At 42.2% G+C, this 20,123-nt stretch overlaps 1 protein-coding gene across 2 annotated transcripts in view; it reads left to right on the top strand.

Moving 5' to 3' along the window:
- The window catches only part of GSDME (gasdermin E), a 65,122-nt gene extending 48,195 nt beyond the window's left edge, over positions 1-16,927 (top strand). The window contains exons 8-11 of one of the 2 annotated variants that reach the window (XM_060632731.3): positions 388-515; positions 2,262-2,457; positions 12,534-12,607; positions 15,331-16,927. In XM_060632731.3, the coding sequence (XP_060488714.1) occupies positions 388-515; positions 2,262-2,457; positions 12,534-12,607; positions 15,331-15,561 (629 nt within the window). In that variant the 3' untranslated portion in view covers positions 15,562-16,927. The remainder of the gene's footprint in view (positions 1-387; positions 516-2,261; positions 2,458-12,533; positions 12,608-15,330) is intronic. The other variant, XM_060632732.3, reaches the window with a different exon arrangement.
- Positions 16,928-20,123: the final 3,196 nt, after the last annotated feature.

Below are 20,123 nucleotides of genomic sequence, written 5' to 3'. Positions count from 1 at the left end.
CTCAGCCTTGATAATTGACTTCTGTAGAAATCATGCTAAAGAGGAGTCTAAATAATTGATTAGAATTTTCCAGAAAATAGACTTAATATTTAGTAAGTCCTCAGAAAAAAGAGTTAAGTCTGAAACAAATCCGGGTGGCCCTCTTTCTTTTCTTTTTGTCCCCCTTCTTTCTTCTTGCAGTAGTGTGAGTGGTTATTGAAAACACGCAAGGTGTTATCTAGCTCGATGTCTTTTGCTTCCTAGTTCCATTGTGTGTTACTGCATGTGTTTCTGCATGTGTCTTTCAAAGAACTGAGGACAATTACTATAAAAAGCAAAGGCTCCTGTCCCTTGTTCTGAGACATGCATGGGAGTCACGATGCTCGGTGTGCTCTGCTGTTTTCACAGGGACTCTGCTCTTGGAGAGGGATTTCCATCTGTTTTTGGAGCTGCCAGAACAGCAACAGACAGCACTTAGTGACATACTCCAGGTGGTCCTGTTCGATGAAGAATTGCTTGTGGTCCTGGAACAAGTGGTAAGACCACAGACCTCTCAAGGCAGTGCTGCTTCTACCTGGGTTTTCGGGAGATGTGGACAGGCTAGACCTCTTGGGATGAGGCTGTGAGCTGGGATAAAATTGCATTTAAAATTTCCTCACTTCTTTTAAACCTTAAAGCTTCTTTTTTTTCTTATTCCCAGATCCTTAGTTATCTAAATGCAGAAAGGTAGCTGATGTCAAGAATCGAAGTGCAGATTGGTTCCCTCGGGCTGTCATAGCAAATTACTACAAATTCTCTTACAGTTCTGGAGGCCCGAAGTCTGAAGCTGAGAAGTCAGCAGGGCCATGCTTCCCCCACAGGCTCTAGGGGAGGATGCTTCCTTGCCTCTTCCAGCTTCTTGTGGCTCCTGATGCTCCTTGGCTTGTGGCCACACTGCTACAGTCTCTACTCTGTCTTCCTATGCCCCTGTCTTCTGTGTTGATGTCTTCTCCTTTTCTGTCTCTTAAAGGACCATTGGATGGTCACCATTGGATGTAGGACCCATTCCAGCCTAGGAGCATCTCATCTTGAGATCCTTATTTTAATTATATCTGCAAAGACTCTAATTCCAAATAAGGTCAAACTCTAAACTTCCAGGTGAACATATATTTTGGGGGCCTCTATTCAGCCCCACTACAAGGGGGCTGTGTGGCAGAGTCCAATAGGTCAATTTATTCTATTTAGAATAGATTGAAAAGCAGGCCTTTGTATTTTTTTGGTTTGTAGCAGCAGGATTTTCTGGTTGAGTTCCTTAACTATTAGTTGTACAAATGGTAAAGGACACACCACCTGGCAACCTGCCAGACTTTGTACTTTCCTTCCTTAAGGGGGCTAGAGCAGATGATTTATATGATAGGTTTTTCTTTTCTTTTTCTATTATTCAGAGATTTTGAACTCTGATTTTCTGATTCAATGCTTTTATGATTTCCAGAAGAGCATTCATGTTATTTTCCACTCTTGAAATTGGACTGTACCAAAAGAGCTTGGCCACCGGTGGGGGACCCTATAATTGTAGAGAGAGTCTAACAGTCCAAGACATCTGGGTGTTCTGGGTGATGTGCAGCTCAGAGGTGGGTGTACTAGCCCCAGGGAGAACACACATGTTTCAAAAAGCCCCCTGACTTATACTTCCTAGAATAGCTCCAAGAGGGAAATATCAGACCAGTAGTACATTTGGAAAGAAGATCAGGTGTCCTGTCAAGTGCAGGAGAAAGAAGCTTCCCAGGTAGTGGGGGCCAGTGGGCTCTTCTACGAATGCATCTGATGTGAAGGTGATGATGGAGGAGAGCTCACTCCTTACTGGCAGGGCCACCCGCCTTCCAGCAGGTCCAATGCTCATGAATGGGGCTGCCCTGGGTCTAGCTGGGAATGTGGTTGGGGGCTGCTGTGCCAAGTTTAAAGCTGGATAACATGATGGGATAATGTTTTTATGTTCCCCTCAGTGCTGCATGTAGTCACTTGTTCCTGATCTCTGGTACGACCGGACAGACCCTGCCCTGTCCTGGAAGGCTTTCCTGTATCCGTTTTACCCTTGCTGTGAAAGAATAGTACCTGGGCAAGGCTGTTTACTCTTCTTATGAGGAAATCTAACCTGGCGGATTAGTGATTTAAAAACAGAAAGGAATTAGGGTTTTGCTTTACTTGGGAGATGGTGGAAGGGCAAGGGGGTGCATGTCATGGGGCAGAGGCTCAGCTTGGCCTCTGGCTTTACTACATCCATCTCTTTTCTCTTCCTTATGCAGTGTGAGGACATATTAAGTGGCCTGTCACTCCCAATGGCAATACTGGGGAAGCTGACGCCCCCACAGCAGCAGGACCTCATGGCTTTCCTGTGTCTGGTGGGGTACAGAATGCAGGGCAAGTGTCCAGGCCCAGAGGATGCAATCAGCAACCAGGAACTCTTTTCTACAGCCTACTTCTTGGTCAGTGCACTAGCAGGTATGGAAAGAGAGAAAGAAGTGCTGTTGTGGCTTTGAATTTGCTTTGCTTATTGTTGTGGAAGATGTGGTAAATATGGTTACTTCCCTTTCAGCAGTACAGGGAGGGTAAGTGAAAGGCTGAGGAAACTTATATCATTGCCATGAAAAGTCACGGACTTGAGTGTGATGCCGGCTTCCTCTACTCTCTCTTTTCTCTTCCAAGGAGGGCTGTCTGCAGGCACATACCCTCAGCGGCACAGGAAGGCATCTTCTCAAACACAGCCTGTGATTCATACTTGAGCCCTGACACTGCTGCATGGAATGGCTTCCATCTGCCTACTGCTTTTTCCTCCAGTGTTTTGGTACTTCTGACCCTCATTGCAGACTTATTGGCCACCTTGTGTACATTTGGGCAGGGAGACTGTAAAGAGTATCCCAATGCACTAGGATGCTGGGCCCAGCAGCAACACAGCTTCCACGATGGTCCTGGGATGGCCCTTCTGGAGCACAGTGGTACAGTGGTTATCTAGCAGTGGACCCTGCCCTGCCACTCCTCTATCACTCCCATCCAGGATTCACCATGCCAGAGGGTCTTGGGTATCAGAAGGTAGTCATCCTATGTAAGGAGGCTGGGCTTCCAGTTCCTTCTTGGAAAGGCAAGACCTGGCACAGCAGCCTAGGATCTCTGTCCCCACAACTTCCCTTCATGATGATATTAGTCGAGGTGTTGACTTCCTGATGCATTCATGGCTGCTCCCCAGCACCACAGACAAACAGAGGCCAAGATTGTCAGGTTTTAAAAAATTAATCAGACAGGATCCCTCTTGCTAGCTCTACGTGCCAACGAATATATGTTACGTATATATGCTATGAATATATGCTGTGTTCGAAGTCATGGATACATGTTTTAACTAGGACAGGACATAAAATAGAGGCCTGTGGAACACTGCTAGAGACCCTTCCTCCCTGATGTTAACATCAGTGTACTCGAGTCTTTCAATATAGCCATTCTATTAGGGGCTAATCTACGGGCCAGAGTTTTCCAGTTTGTGAAGGGCCTTTTCTTTTTTCACACACCCTATTACTTATTGAAATATTTCTATCAATAGCCTAGTTCAGTGATGTGAAATATGCAGTATATGGCTGAAGTGGTGAATGCATCACAGTCCCCTTCTCCTTGAAACCTGGACAAAGTTTCAAATTCTCTGCAGCCTTGCACATAGGCAGCCACGGGGAGTTGACACGTAACCTGAGATTTACTTGCTGTTTCTGAAAACAAGTTGTCAGAACAACTGCTGTCAGTTGTTTTGGATGCTCAACCGACTGAGCCACCCAGATGCCCCTATCAGTTCTAGTTTTTTGATGGGAGTTTTCTGGGTTTTCTATACATAGTATAATGTCATTTGCAAAGAGTGAAAGTTTGACTTCTTCCTCACCAGTTTGAATGCCTTTTTTATTGTTGTCTGATTGCTGTGGCTAGGGCTTTTAGTACTATTATGTTGAATAAAAGTGGTGAGAGTACACATCCTTATCTTGTTCCTGACCTTAGGGGAAAACTCTCAGTTTGTCCCCATTGAAGATGATGTTAGCTGTGGGTTTTTTATAAATGGCTTTTATTATGTTGAGATAAGTTCCCTCTAAACCTACTTTGTTGAGGGTTATTACGATGAATAGATGTTGTACTTTGTCAAATGCTTTTTCAGTGTCTATTGAAGTGATCATTTGGTTCTTAGCTTTTCTCTTATTAAATTTTTTTTTTTTTTTTTTTTTTTTGAGAAACAGGGAGAGGGGCAGAGAGAGAGGGAGACACAGAATCTGAAGCAGGCTCCAGGCTCTGAACTGTCAGCATACAGCCCGACACAAAGCTTGAACTCATGAATCATGAGATCATGACCTGAGCTGAAGTCAGATCCTTAACCAACTTATCCTTTCTCTTATTGGTGTGATGTATCACATTGATTTGTGAATATTGAATCAACCTTGCAGCCCAGGAATAAATTGCATTTGGTCATGGTGAATGATTTTTTAAATGTATTGGGTTTGGGTTCAGTTTGCTAGTATTTTCTTGAGGATTTTAGAATCCATGTTCATCAGAGATAATGGCCTATACTGTTTTTTTGTTTGTTTGTTTTGTTTTGGTTTTTTTTGGTGTTTTCATCTGGTTTTGCTATCAGGATAACACTACTCTCATAGAATGAATTTGGAACTTTTTTCCTTCCTTTTAATCTTTTGGAATAGTTTGAGAAGCATAGTTATTAACTCTTCTTTAAATGTTTGGTAGAATTTGCCTGTGGAACCATCTGGTCCTGGACTTTGGTTTCTTGGGAGTTGTTTGATTACTGATTCAATTTCTTTGCTGGTAATCTATTCAAATTTTCTATTTTTTTTTCCTGTTTTGGTAGGTTATATGTTTCTAGGAATTTATCCATTTCTTCTAGGTTATCCAGTTTTTTGACATATAGTTTTTTATACTACTCTCATATAGTTGTATTTCTGTGGTGTTTGTTATTTTTAATCTCTCATTTGTGACTTTATTTGGGTCCTTTCTCTTTTTTTCTTGATATGTCCAGCTAGAGGTTTATCAGTTTTTTTGTCCCCCCCCCCCCCAAAGAACCAGCTCCTGGTTTCATTGATTTTCCATTGTTGTCTTAGTTTCTATATCATTTATTTCTGTTCTAGTCTTTATTATTTCCTTCCCTCTGCTGGTTTTAGGTTTTGTTTGTTCTTTTTCTAGCTCCTTTAGGTATACGATTAGATTGTGTATTTGACATTTTTGCTGTTGGGGCAGGCCTATATTGCTATACACTTTCCTCTTATGACTGCTTTTGCTGCATCCCAAAGGTTTTGGACCATCATGTTTTCATTTTCATTTGTTTCCATGTAATTTTTAATTTTGTCTTTAATTTCCTGGTTGACTCATTTATTGTTTAGTAGCATGTTATTTAACCTCCATGTATTTGTGGTATTTCCGGATTTTTTCTTGTGGTTGACTTCTAGTTTCATAATGTTGTAGTCAGAAAAGCTGCATGGTATGACTTTGATCTTTTTTTTTTTTTTTTTTTTTTAATTTTTTTTTTCAACGTTTATTTATTTTTGGGACAGAGAGAGACAGAGCATGAACGGGGGAGGGACAGAGAGAGAGGGAGACACAGAATCGGAAACAGGCTCCAGGCTCTGAGCCATCAGCCCAGAGCCTGACGCGGGGCTCGAACTCACGGACCGTGAGATCGTGACCTGGCTGAAGTCGGACGCTTAACCGACTGCGCCACCCAGGCGCCCCTGACTTTGATCTTTTTAAGTTTGTTGAGGCTTGTTTGTGGTCTAATATGCGGTCTGTTCTGGAGAACGTTCCTTGTGCACTTGAAAAGAATGTGTATTATGCTGTTTTAGGAAGGAATGTTCTGAATATAGCTGTCAAATCCATCTGGTCCAGTGTGTCGCTCAAAGCCATCTTCTTGCTGATTTTCTGTTTAGATAATCTGTCCATTGATGTAAGTGGGATGTTAAAGTCCCCTACTGTTACTGTATTATTATAGATTAGTTATTTCCTTTATGTTTGTTATTAACTCCTTTATGTATTTGGGTGCTCCCATGTTGGATGCATAAATATTTCAATTTTTATGTCTTCTTGCTGGATGATGGCCTCTTTATTATTATATAGTGTCCTTCTTTGTCTCTTGTTACAGTCTTGTTTTAAAGTCTATTTTGTCCAATATAAGTATTGCTACACCAGCTTTCTTCTGACATCCTTTTGCATGATAAATGTGTCTCTATCCCCTCACTTTCAATCTGAAGGTGTCTTTAGGTCTAAAATAAGTCTCTTGTTGGGGTGCCTGGGTGGCTCAGTCGGTTAAGCATCTGCTGACTTAAGCTCAGGTCAAGATCTCATCGTTCCCAAGTTTGAGTCCCGCGTCGGGCTGTGTGCTGACAGCTCAGAGCCTAGAGCCTGTGTCAGATTCTGTGTCTCCCTCTCTCTTTGCCCCTCCCCTGCTTCCACTCTGTCTCTCTCTCTCTCTCTCAAAAAAAAAATAGTAAAAAATTTTTTTAAAAAAATAAGTCTCTTGTTGGCAGCATATAGATAGGTCTTATTTTTTAATCTACTCTGTAACTCTCTATCTTTTGATTGGAGCATTTAGTCCATTTATATTCCAAGATATTATTGATATGTATTTGTTGCCATTTTATTATTTGTTTCGTGGTTGTTTCTGAACATTTTCTCTGATCCTTTCTTGCTTTCATGGTTTACTGGTTTTCTTTAGTGATATATTTGCATTTCTATCTCTTTATTCTTTGCCTCTTTACTAGTGCTTTTGGTTTGTGGTTACCATTAGGTGTGTACATAACATCTTCTGCATGTAGCAGAACATAACATAGCATAACATCTTCTGCATGTAAGTTGGTTACTTATGTTTGAACCCACTCATTACTCCTTCTTTCTCCATGTTTTAAGTACATGGTGTCATATTTTATGTCTTTTTTGTGAGTTCCTTGACTGTTTTTTCACAGAAATACTCATTTTTATTGCTTTTGTGTTTTTGACCTTCATACTGTCATTTTTTATCTTTCCTTTCTAGTCAGAGTCCCCTTTAGTATTTCTTGCAGGGCTGGTTTAATGGCCATGAACTCCTTTAGTTTTTGCTTATCTGGGAAAATCTTTATCTCTCTTCTATTCTAATGATAGCCTTGCTGGACAGTGTTCTTGGCTGCTGATTTTTCCCACTCAGCACTTTGAATATATCCTGCCACTCCCTTCTGGCTTGGAAAGTTTCTGCTGAAAAATCCAGATAGCCTTATGGTGTTTTCTTTTGTATGTAACTGGTTACTTTGTCTTGCTGCTTTTATTCTTAAATTTTTATTTACCTATTTATTTGTTTGAGAGAGTGCAAGCAAACAAGTGGGGAAGGGGCAGAGGGAGGGAGAGAGAATCTTAAATGGGCTCCATGCCCAGTGCAGAACCCAATACTGGGCTCGCTCTCACAACCCTCAGATCATGACTTGAGCTGAAATCAAGAGTTGGATGCTTAAATGACTGAGCCAGCCAGGTGCCCCTGTCTTTTAATATTTTTTCATTATCACTATATTTTGCCATTTTAATTACAGTATGTCTTGGTGTGCATCTGCTTTTGCTGATTTAGTTGGAGGTTCTCTGTGCCTCCTGAATCTGGATATCTGTTTCCTTCCCTGGATCAGGGTAATTTTCAGCTATTATTTCTTCAAATAAATTTTCTGGCTCCTTTTCTCTCTCTGCTTCTTCTGGAACTCCTATAATGTGAATGTCATTACATTTGATGGAGTCACTGAGTTTCCTAAGTCTATTCTTGTTTTGCATAATTATTTTTTCTCTTTTGTTCAGCTTGATTTCTTTCCATTACTGTCTTTTCTATCATTAATTGATTCCTGTGTTTTTTCCAGCCTGATACTCATTCCATCAAGAGTGTTTCTCATTTTGTTTATTGAGCCCTTTATCTCTGCTATGTTATTCCTTATCTCTGGGTTAATGGTCTCCCTAGTGTTCTCCACTCTTTTCTCAAGTCCTATGAGAATCCTTAGGATCACAGCTTTAAATTCTTTACCAGGCATGGTACTATATCTGTTTTTCTTAGAACTTCTGAGATAGCCTTGTCTTTTCATTTGGGACAAAATGTCTTCTTATTTTGTCTAAGTCTCTGTGCCTGTTTCGTTGTTAGGAAAGTTAGCTACATCTTCTGTTCTTACCCTTAGGTAAGGGCTTTATGAAGAAGAGATCCTGTAGTGCTCTGCAGTGTAATGGCCCGTTCCCCAAGGCCTGGTGATTCCAGGAGTGTTTCTAATGTGTCCTGGCTACTTTATCCTTCAGACGAGTCTGCAGAGGCTCTCTTTGTCTGTTGTGGACAGAGTTTGGTCCCTGGCCTGAGTTGGTGTGTTTAACTAGGTGTGCTCTGGTCTGCTTGTTAATGAGATCTATTGCTGCTGCCACTGGAACACAGGCCTCACAAAACGTGTAAGTCAGGAGATGCAGTGTTGTCAGGAGTTTGGGGCCCTCTTCTGAAGGGGGGCGCCTGCTGTGCTGGGAATGAGGCAAGCATGGCTGGAAAGTGTGGTTCTTGCAGAGCATGAAGCTAGGTATAATTAAGTACCAAGTGTTGGCATTGCACTTTTTAGAACTTTAACATTTTTTTACATGTTTTTATTTATTTGTGTGAGAGAGAGAGACAGAATGCAAGCTGGGCAGAAAGAAAGGGAGACACAAAATCCAAAGCAGCCTCTAGGCTCTGAGCTGTCAGTACAGACAGAGCCCAATGCAGAGCTGGAACTCATAAACCACAAGATAATGACCTGGGCCGAAGTTGGATTCTCAACCGACTGAGCCAGCCAGGTGCCCCTTGCCCTGGTTACTAGAGGTGACTCTGCTTTTATGTTAATGAAAGGGGTAGGGGAAGGCATTTGCCAGTTTCTATGTTCTCAGAGGGGTCTCTCCATGAACACTGTCTCTCTAGAACATACTCTCAGATGAGCAACTAACCTCCCCAGTGTGTGCCCCAAGACACTCTTCAGATTGCTATTTCATGCTGTATGTCTGCGGGCTATTTGGGGCTGCTCTTGAAGAGAAGGCAGGTGATGTCCTTTAAAAATCAGGGCTTTAAGCACCACTGGTTGCAAGAACTCAGGAAATAAGTGCCCTTTTGCTTTCCAAGCCAATTGCTGTGGGGATTCATTTTTTCTGTGTGCTCCCCTGTGTTTCACCCTTCTCTGTGACCACTGTTCCCTCCATTCTGCGGTTGCCACGATCCATTTCTCTCTCAAGCCACAACTCTGGACTCTTATCTTCTTGATGTGGCCTCTTCTCTACCTTTAGTTGTGGAGTTTATGCTGCCAGTCTTCAGATCGATTTCTGGCGTCCTTAGCATGATATGATAGTTGTCTAGTTGTTTTTGTGGGATGCAGCAAGCGTAGGTTCCTCCTACTCAGCTGCCATCTTCCCCTTCTTCTTCAAGTAGGCCTGTCATGGGAAAACTGGGGGTAGTAGGCAGCTAAGAACTCTCTTCATTTGTTACTGTCCCATGGGGCCCAGGATCTCAAGCCTGCTCACCACCAGAGCCAGGTGATCAAGAGGTATTCTCTGGCTGGCAGCCATAAAAACTACAGCATCAGACCTGTGCAATGGCTCCCCTCCAGGCGATACTGGTGCTCTGGAGTGTGGTAGAGGAAGGATGCAAAGATGGTAAGCACTGGCAGCTATCTATCCTTACAGTGTACTCCAGCAGGCCTCTCCTCTGTTTGAGGTGTCTGCCCTTTAGATTGTTTCTTTTTAATGTTTGTTTTTGAACGACAGTGTGAGCAGGGAGTGGCATAGAGAGAGGGAAACACAGAATCCAAAACAGGCCCCAAGTTCTGAGTCTGGATGTGGGGCTCAAACCCATAAACTGTGAGATCATGACCTGAGCTGAAGTTGGATGCTTAGCTGACTGAGCCACATAGGCATCCCCAGATTGCTGCTTTCAGATAACAAGCCTGTTGCACAGAAAGTCTGGACACCTGTCAAAGGGCTGCCTTGGTGTAGGTAAGTCCATGTGCAAGGCTTTGATGAACCATTTCTCAGTTTGCTATAGCCTTGTGGGTCTCAAGGACATGAGCCCCATTGGCTTTCAAAGCTAGAGGTGTAAGGAGCTGGTCCCTGCAGTGCCTGTCTTAAAAATGTAGGGTTCAAACTTTTTGCTCTTCATAGAGAAGCTTTTAAGTTCTCTTCCAATTGTGGGTCACTGTGCCAAAGGTGGGGTTTATGGTGACTTTATGGCTCAGCTTTTCTTACCTGCTTCAATGTGGGATGTTCCTTGCTTGCCAGATGTGTAGGAGTTGCTCTGGTGGTTGCGGGTTTTTTTTTTTTCAGAGGATATTGTTCCATATGTAGCTGGAGATTTGGGGCATCCACAGGAAGAGGTGGGTTCAGGATCTTCCTACATTGCACCTTGAACCAGTCTCTTCATGCTTAACTTATCCAGCATCTTGCCTGTGTCTGGAACTCTTCCTCAACCACTTTGTGACCTTAAGTGTGAACTCCTCAGGTCTCATATGTAAAGAGTCAGAATACGGAAGAGCAGTCAAAATAAATCATTTCAACTCAAGAAATACTGAAGAGGCCTCTTATGTGTTGTAGGCACTGCTAGGTGCTGAGATAGGGGAAGATAATCGTCTGCACCCACAGGGAAGTTAAAGTAGTAAAATTAGTTGGTATGCTTTGTAAAGCAGATGCTGTTATTTCCTCCTTCTCTCCTTACCACCATTGCTCAAAATAGTGAATGACTATCCTCCTAACCTGGAACTAAAGTATTTCTAAGAATCAGGGGGAGTGGATGATGACTACATGGGACTCAGGAGCCAGAAAAGTGAGGGAATGGAAGCATAAACACGGGAGATGAAGTATGACAGTGGCTCGGCCAGGACATGATCATGTTCCAGGTGACTTTGTCACTGCCCTTCCTGGTCCTGTGACCTTTCCTCCTGGGGTCATATATTTACCAGCTGCATCTTCCTGATTTGGGATAAGGGCCTGCTTGATAATTCATGGACTGTGGACCCTCTCTGTGGGCAAATGCACACACAACATTTAAATGAAATTTTAGGGGATTCTCAAGAGGGAGAACTGCCTTATCTTCCTAGCAGCATTTCTGTCTTAGAAATGAGCTATATTTCATTGTACTCTGCTGGGCCACAGCCTTGGTGACATGTTGCTATTTATAAATAAGGCTGCTAATGAATACAGGAAATGGAGGGAGTTCATGAGTGGTCCCTGGACCAGATGATGCAACAGGTGACTCATTTCTCTCTTTGCCTTTCCAGTTCAAAGGTTATAGCCTGAGGGATTTGGGTTCTCTTAGAACTGCGTCTGTTTTTATCCTGGTTGGTATTTAAAATCCATTTTGAATAACATTGATGTGGATTTCCTTTTCCTGGGACTTGGCAGGGCCCTTCCAGTGTAGCCCTCAGCCTCATCACAGCCCTGCACCAACTCATTGTGCCATTGGTGCCCCTTGTGTCAAGCTAGTGTGGGGTGGGGGGGGGGGGGCTCTGCAGTGCCACCCCTTTATCCAGCCATGTTGCATTTTTCTCCCCAAAATGACTAGTGACCTGAGTGGAAGGAACCCTTCATAGTTTACTTGGTTCTCTGGCATATGCAGAAACAAAACTATGGTCAAATGAGGAAACATGCTCAGAGAGGTATACCCAAAGTCCTACCCTAAATATGTAGCAGAGCTCAAACACAGCTCTTATCACCAAATCTTTGGTTCTACTTTTTTTTTTTTTTTGGTGAAAAAATTTAGATTTAGCCAGCTGGACTCTGTTCAGATGATCTCAATTTCATTGGCAATAGTCAAAGCATCATAGTGAGGAGCCAGTTGAACATATGCTGCCTTCTCTCCATTGGGCCTGATGGAGGTGTTGATCTTGGCCACATCAATGTCATACAGCTGCTTCACAGCCTGTTTTATCTGGTGCTTGTTGGCTTTGACCTCCATAATGAACACGAGTGTGTTATTCTCTTCTGTTTCCTTCATGGCTGACTCAAAATTAGGGGGAACTTGATGATGGCATAGTGGTCAAGCACGTTTCTCCTGGTGGGGGGGCACTCTTTTGAGGGTATTTGGGCTGCCTCTGGAGACACAGTGTCTTGGCCTGTTGGAAGGTAGGTGACGTAGATTTTGTGTGTGTGTGTGTGATTGTGGATGCTTTTCAGCACCCTTTTCTTGGCCTTCAAAGCCTTTGCTTTGGCTTTGGGAGGGGCACAAGCTTCCTTCTTCACCTTTGTTGTCTTTAAGAAAAGGTAGGTTCTACTTTTCTACATAAATTTGCTTTTTCTTGAGTCTGTACAGTTTTTCCTGATTGGCAAATTGAATGTCAAGGACTATCCTCTAGTGAACACAGAGCTGGTTACCTGGTTCCCATCTAAAAGGCCTTTGCTGCCTCTTTAGCACCTTTCATTTTTTCAGTAATTACTGAGACTGAGCATGTTCTCTGCCTGGCTGATGGGAGAGCACTAAAGTATAAATTAGGTACAATTCAGGGGCTGGCCTGTTCCCATGGGTTTTTTGGACAGTGACTGATGTTTGTCTCCTGCAGAAATGCCAGACAATGCAGCGGTTCTGCTGGGTGCTTGCTGTAAACTCCAGATTATTCCTGCGCTGCGTCACTTGGTAAGTAAGAAACCTCTCAGATGAGACCTGGGGATGGGCACCCGACAACTGATAAAACACCTTTAGGATTTCTCATCCATAACAGCCCTTCAAGATAGCTTAAACAGATGTTATTAACTCCACTTTTTTTTTTTTTGTATCACACTGTCCACATCACACCACACACCCTACCCTATGGGAAGGCTGAGATCGAGAGGAAAAGGATTTGTACAAAGAACTTGTTAGCAGGGTAGGACTCTCAACTTTGCCATTAGATTCCAAATCTCATGTTTTTCCCAGTGTTTGGAGAATTTTGGTCAAGGTTTGGTTGCAACATTGCAGGGAAGGAACCTGACACCATTTGGCAGGGTTATGGTTAGGCCAGTTTGATACAGCTCTGCCTCAAATTCACCAGGAAGGTATTTAAGAGGCGACTGGTCTCAGAGTTAGGTAGTGATGACCTTAGCCCTGGAGAGTCAAGATTAAGCCTTACCTTTTTAATAGAAGGAACCATCAATACACTGCCCAGAGGTCACTTGAATGGGGCAGGTGTTGCTCAGCCTGGGGCAGAGAACAAGAGCATACCAGGCTAGATTATTTTAAGGTCTGGTTACTTACAAAGAGTCAAAACGAACATGCTTTGTAGGCTAAAAAATCCAAAGCTCAGAGCTCTGCTCCCAGATCTGGGAAGGAGGTATTGAGATTAAGTGCCTGGACAGGACCCTGAAATTTGTTATCCATCTAGTCTGAGAACTTTGAGCACCATGCTTAGTGCCTTGGGTACTTCTCTGAATAGCAAAGACATCTGAACAAGGGCATTTTTCCAAGGAACAGTTTACAGCCCATTCACAACTGAAAGCAGTTTCTACCCACTGGTAGAGGAATTCTGGGTTCTTGTACTGTGACCACAAAAACTGAACTACTTGAAAACGTGCCAGCATGTTTGTTCTGGGGTCAGCTAAGGGTAAAGGCTGGTGGTGTAGTTATGAAAACAGTATCATCTATTTGTCCGTAATGATGAGCATAGCAGTAACTTTGCACTTAGCATTTCCCAGGGTCCTAAGATTTACAAAATTATCTACTGCATTCAGGAAATACTTCCTGAATTGTGTGTATATTACTGCAAGGCCACATTAGCTAATTCCCTTTCCCAACAAACTCATACTTCATTGTCATCTTCCTTGTAGTCTGTGTTAGATCTGATCTTTGTTGCATCCAAGTTCTGCTTTGTTGGTCTAAAGGTAGCCACATTTAGGGTTCTAGAATGGCTGGTGTTCTACAGTGGCACAAAAGCCCACAGAGTCATTTGTGTGGTTTTTGGGAGCTGTTCAACATAGACAAAGAATTTTCCTTTTGAAGAATTTCCTGGGTATCTTCACATAATCTGCCCTAGATACTGCAGCAACGCTAAAGACAATGAGGCTCCTGCCTTCTGAACGAATTTGGGTATTGTGTTTCTTACAGGGATTTACTTAGAACAGGGTAGAAAATTCTACCTGTATTCCTATCTTCTCTTATCTGGTGGCCAGAGTAACTTTGAGAGCCTTTTTCAGAAGGGCTTTTGGAAGAACAGCATCATACTAATGTGTTTGCCAAACTGGGAAGAAGGTGAGTTAGAGACTGCTAATTCTGCGCCTGCCCCCACCCTTTGGGTGACTGTAATCTTTTATACCTAGAAGGGTCTCTGGGCCCATGGGCCCAGCAGATATTCAGAGTAGGAAGCTGGATGCTGCTCAGCCCCTGTCCACTAGACTCCAGACACAGCCTGCTGTAGGCAGTCTTGAGGCTGTGCCAGTAGAGCTCATTCTTAAATCGCTGGGATGTGGTGCTCAAAGAGCAAGCCTGGTCCACTCTGAAGTCAAACTGAGAGTTGATGGTCTTGACCAAAAGCTGATGTTAAGCCTGTGGTAATTACTTTTATCAAATGTGTGCTGCACTTCTGCCACTGGGGCAAGTTTTAGTAAGGTTATCATTGCTCAGGACATTTCTGGAGATTTTTTGGATTCCCTTCATTTTTTATTTTAAATTTTACTCTCTACATGAATTGGATCTGGTTTTCAATGCCTGTGTAAAAATCTGAGAACTTGCAATTAGAGCAGCAGCTGAAGTGAACTCTCATTCAGCACATTGAGGGCCCTATTTTCTGTGACAGACCAGTCTCCTAAAAACCTTAGATTTTAGAAAACAGACTAAACAGTGACTATCTTCAGAAAGACAGTAGGGTAACAGTCGTTGGCATATGGGGGTGGAGGGGAGATCAGGAAAGGCTGTTTTGACGTGGCATTTCAATGGACCATGAGAGAGGAGAAGAAAAGGTCTATGTGGAACTCTAGAGGAAGAGTATCCCAGGTAGAAGGAATAGCAAAAGAAAGGTTCTTGAGGCAGGAAGCATAACTAAACTGTGGTACTTATCCCTTTGAGGAGATCAAGCAGCTGTATAGAAAATTCTAATATCATTAAAATAATACATACTGTGTGTATGGGAAAGTTACATTCTGAACTTCCTAATCTCCTGAAGTTAAGGGATCTAGGAGAAGATACAGAGTTCAGAGAGAAGAAGGACTGTCAGAACTGCAGGCAAATTGGAAAACTCAGGCATAAGGTCAGGGCCCGGGTCACATAAATCTTGTTATTTGTTACATCTTAAGGGTGCTCCTTTTGAGGAATGTAAAAAACAACTTTATTTTTTCTCTGTGGATTTTCTATAACATTTTAAGTGAATTTGCTTAAACATGTCATTTCAGTTTCATGGTCTCTCGGCTGATGGAGTATCTGATCTTAAAAACCCAATCTTGGCTCCTCTGAAGGATCTAGAAAGGTTTGGCGTTGCACAGCGTTTGTTTGCCACAGTCAACGTGAACCTGGAGAGACTGCCGTCATCCATAAAAGTTGTCACCGAGGAGGACCCCAACAAAGTCCCACGAATTCTTTATATAAGCCTTAGTGGGCTCTGTGTTTTACGCAGAGCACATTAATAACATCACATGTGAATTAGAAGTACAAGACCATCAAAGTTAGGTATTTTTCAGAATTGTTAAGATACTACTGAGTTTAGCTACCAAGAGGCCCAGTGTCTAAGGTAACTCCAGCACCCAAAGGGTTGAGAACTCTAAGCTGGTGTTTAGTTAGAACCCTCTTCTACAGCGAGATAGGTCCATCTATCACTTTCTTTCATAAACAAAAACAGGTGAGTCTATAGAACATGTGCTGATTGAGGAAATGAACTGTAAATACCACTATAGTATACATATTCCTCTGCTAAATAAAATTAAAATGATCTCATAGCAGGACACCCTTCCTTAGGGGTCTAGCTGTATGCATTTCATTTTTGTCATGCTTTGACTAACATACCAATTCTAGGTCTAGAACAATGCTGATTTCCTATGCATTCTGCATGTTTAATTTGTAAAATACTACATATTTTAATTCTGTCTTGACATTCTTCTATAAAAATGCATGGAATGTCTCTCTAGTGCCCCTGATTCCATTGCTAATATCCACTGGGGACCTGAAATCCCTTCTTTCCCTTAGTAAAAAGTAGTTAGGACCTCCTGCCAGAGGTCTGACTTTAGGAGCAGGGAGGATGAGAAGTCACAGTTGTTGAAGAGAAACATGTTACTCAGCATGCATATATATATATATATATATATATATATATATATATATATATATATAAATAAATAAAGAATGTTAAAATGGAAGAGATGAAGCAAACAACCCTTTCATTGCTTCAGTCAAAAATGAGACTAAATCTTAGGACGCATGAGAAAAAAAATTGCACATTGTGTGGCAACAACAAAAAAAGCACCTTAAAGGAATCTGCAGAAATGGAAATAGTTGCGCTACAGCTGTGGCACTATACATTGCCTTTCTGGCTTTCTGAAATAAACTTTTATAAACAACAAACTGAGGACAGATTGTGTAAGAAGAATCTACTTGTATAAAAAATAGATACACATGTACCACAGTGCAACAGGAGCTTCCTTTAAGAGTCCACAAGAAGGGGCACCTGAGTGGCTCAGTCAGTTAAGCATCTGACATCGGCTCAGGTCATGATCTCCTGGTTCGTGAGTTCAAGCCCCACGTTGGGCTCTGGGCTGACGGCTCAGAGCCAAGAGCATGCTTCGGATTCTGTCTCCCACTTCCTGTCCCTCCGCCACTTGCACTGTGCCTTTCCATTGTCTCAAAAATAAACATTAAAAAAGCCCACAAGAAACCTGACAATGGCTCCTTGGGGGAAGAGAGAGGAGTTAGAAGTTGGGGCAAGGCTAGGGGAGTTACCCTTCTGTTCCTGTTAGAATTTTGTATGCATGAGCCTCTAAGTTGAAATGAACCAACTAACACCACCCCAAAGCAACAAAAACTAAAGATGCCATCCCAGGATGTGCCTATACTGCTACAGGTATTCCTAGCCACCCCCCAGTTACTGCCATTCCTTAGCAGACCCCAATGTAATGTTGTGGACAAAGTAATGCTGGGCCTCCAAACGGCTCTTCTAACTGGAATCTTCATCACTACATATAATTATTAACTGTAAATGTACCTTTATTTACTGCTTGAGATCAAGAACTATTAAAAATAGCTACATTTGGAAACAAGTTCCAGTAGACTAGATCACCTAGAAAACAGAAAATAGGGTAATACTTCTGAAGAGGCCAGCCACCTTCACTCAGATGTTTCCATGACCACTCCTCTTTCCTAAGTGGGTGCAGAAAGAAACACATTAGCTAGTGTGGTGTGGCCCTGGAACAGTCCCTCAGAGGGGTCCATAATGTAATAATCCCTGGAACCTGTGAACATGTTACCTTACATGCCAAAAAGGGACTTCACAGGTGTTTTTCAGGTTACAGACCTTGAGATGGACAGATTATCTGGGTGGGCCCTTAAAAAAGGCAGAAGAGTCAGAGAGATACTTGGCCAAAGAAAATGCAGGAAAGATGTGGCATAAGAAGGACTCAGTGCTGTTGCTAGCTCTGGGACAGAAGAGGTCAATTCAAAAACAAGAGTGCAGTCCACCTGACAGCCAGGAAGGAAGAGGGGACCTGAGTTCTACAACACCATGGAACTGAAGTCTGCCAACAACCCACAGAAGCCTGGAAGCAGATTCTCTCTCCAGCAGTAAGAGCCAGGGCAGGCCCTGGGAAACGTCTCAATTTTAGTTTGGCGAGACCCATGTTGGATTTCCATCCTACAGAACTAAGTCTGTGTTTTAAGCTGCTAAATTTGTGGTAATATTTTTACTGCAGTGATAGAATACTGGCAGCGTAAGATGAAAGAATGAACGATAGAAGTGAGAAGTACACTGGACTAGCAGTTTCTGAAGTACAAGGTAGGGAATCCCAGAAACTTGCTTGAGAAAGAGTTGCAAAGTACCTTTTCTGGAAGCAGGCTTCATGCACTCACCCACAGTCATGCGTCTACCTCTTGGGCAGCCTGGCAGGTCCACCTCCCTTTTCCACTGCAGGCCTCAGGGGTGAGCTGTGTGCCCCAGCAGGCGTTGTCTTTCCCACCGGGGCTTCTCTTGCTTGGCTGGTCCTAGCATCTCACACTATCTAAGCACAAAGGCCTTTTCTTGATCCTATATTTTAATCTTCCCTGTGTCTGCCGTTTCTTTTTCCTTGAGTACATCACCTTTGAAAGCCACCAAATCACTTGGGCTGGGACAGAGGAAACAACAGTTAGGGTTTCCTTGTTAAAGAAGAGAAGCAGGTGAAAAATTTATATATTTATTTTGGTGAGAAAAACAATGTTATTACAGGCTTTTTACAAAGATTATTAGCATTTAAAAGAAATTACCAAAGCTAATCTGATATCCTCTGTATTACCTCTAAACCTTAATTCTACCTATAAATGAAACACTGCATTCTTTGCAATATTAAATATTTATTTTTATATATACAAAAATAGTTTACCTGGAATATACAATCTCCCATGTTTGGACAGCATATGGAAATATGCAAAAAAAATTTATAGGGACAGTTTCTGAAAACTCAATACTTAATTGTACTGCAGGAAAATTTTATTTATACAAGGACAGCAGTAATGTTTCTTTTATACAGGAATAATACAATTACTTGGAAAGCAGCAATCAAATTTTATTTTTAAACTTTTTCATTAGAAAACTTAAGCAGCTTGTTCAGCTTTTATTTTTAGGTTGCTAACAAGCATTTTGTCTTCTGTTAAAAAAAAAAAGTTCTACAACCATTTCAAAGACTAGAGGTTAAAAACAGCATGCATTTGTGTTCAAAATAGAGATATACCAAACTGAAATGGGGAGGGGGACCCCAAAGCAAGGTTTTCACATCAAATACTCACCATGGGCTCTAACAGAACTCAACATGCAGAAAACTACACTTGTTTTGCTGAACCCTAGTGCTCATTCTTCTCCAGCAAAACCCTAGATCCCACTTCCTTAAAAGTCAACATTACCAAAGAAACAGCAGTTGGTGGTTCTTTTTCAAAGAGGACACACAACCAAAAGGAATATTTATCTTATATTTCAATTACAGATGAGATGAGCTATTCTTCAAATTTGGTTCTACCTGAAAAGATGAAGGCATTCCTCATTTGGACCACGTTTACCAGAACAAGCTTTATGTCTTCAAAGCAACATTATTTGTCCCACTGCCCGTCTCTCCTATTTCAGAATAAGACAAAACCCACATATGTTAACTGGTGATGACTTCTGGTTTAATAGTGGTAATTTATAGCTGAGGAGTTTTGAGTGCTCTGCTTTTTTCCACTTCCTCCAAGCTCTCAGGCCACCTTGACTGATAGGAGGAAAGCTAAATTTCAGGTATGGCCTACCATATTTGTATGTTTCTGCCCCCAGAGTTTGCTGTGGCTAAAGTACAACAAAAATATCCAGTCCAACTTTTAAGATCAGACCTTTTAGCTTCTGCTTTGTGGCAACAACAATACCTATTCAGTAGGACTCAAGACAGGTTTACAAGCATGGAGTCAACTGCTCTCCCAAGTATTAAGTGGCATTTACATTAACTGTAGCTGTGTTCATTCAGTTTGTGCTAGAAATTAGAAAACAGTAAAAACTAGTAGGGGAAAAAAGGGAAGGAACTGTCACTTCTGGCTGACTGGCATGTGGAGGCAAGTCACATTCATCACAGCACAGCATTATCAGCCAACAGCCACGAAGCTACGAGAAAGAATGCAACTAAGATATCTTCATATCGGATTCAAGGTCCACTAAGTGGGTCTAGCTAAACATTTCTCCCTATAAATAAACAGAGGCCTTTTAAACTTAATACTATGGGCTAAACAATAGGGCTGCAGTGATAAATTTCAGCCATAAGAATTAAGGTAGGGCAGCTTTAAGGGGGGAAAAGATTAGAATGTGGTTGGATGTAAGAGAGTACTGGATTGCTTAAATTTTGTGAGTAACAGCAAGAATTCGCTAAAGGTTTGGACTTAGAGGTGGCATTCTAAACTAAATGACTCTCCTGACCAATGCCACTGAGAGCAGAAAAGGCCCTCTTCCAAGGCTGGAACTACAACCTCAGAGCTGTTTTAAAACTGGAGG

This window comes from Panthera onca, chromosome A2 (genome assembly GCF_046562875.1).
Source record: "Panthera onca isolate mPanOnc1 chromosome A2, mPanOnc1 haplotype 2, whole genome shotgun sequence".
Taxonomy (NCBI): Eukaryota; Metazoa; Chordata; class Mammalia; order Carnivora; family Felidae; genus Panthera; species Panthera onca.
Note: the sequence above shows the minus strand (reverse complement) of the source record. Positions and strands in the feature narration are given on the sequence as shown.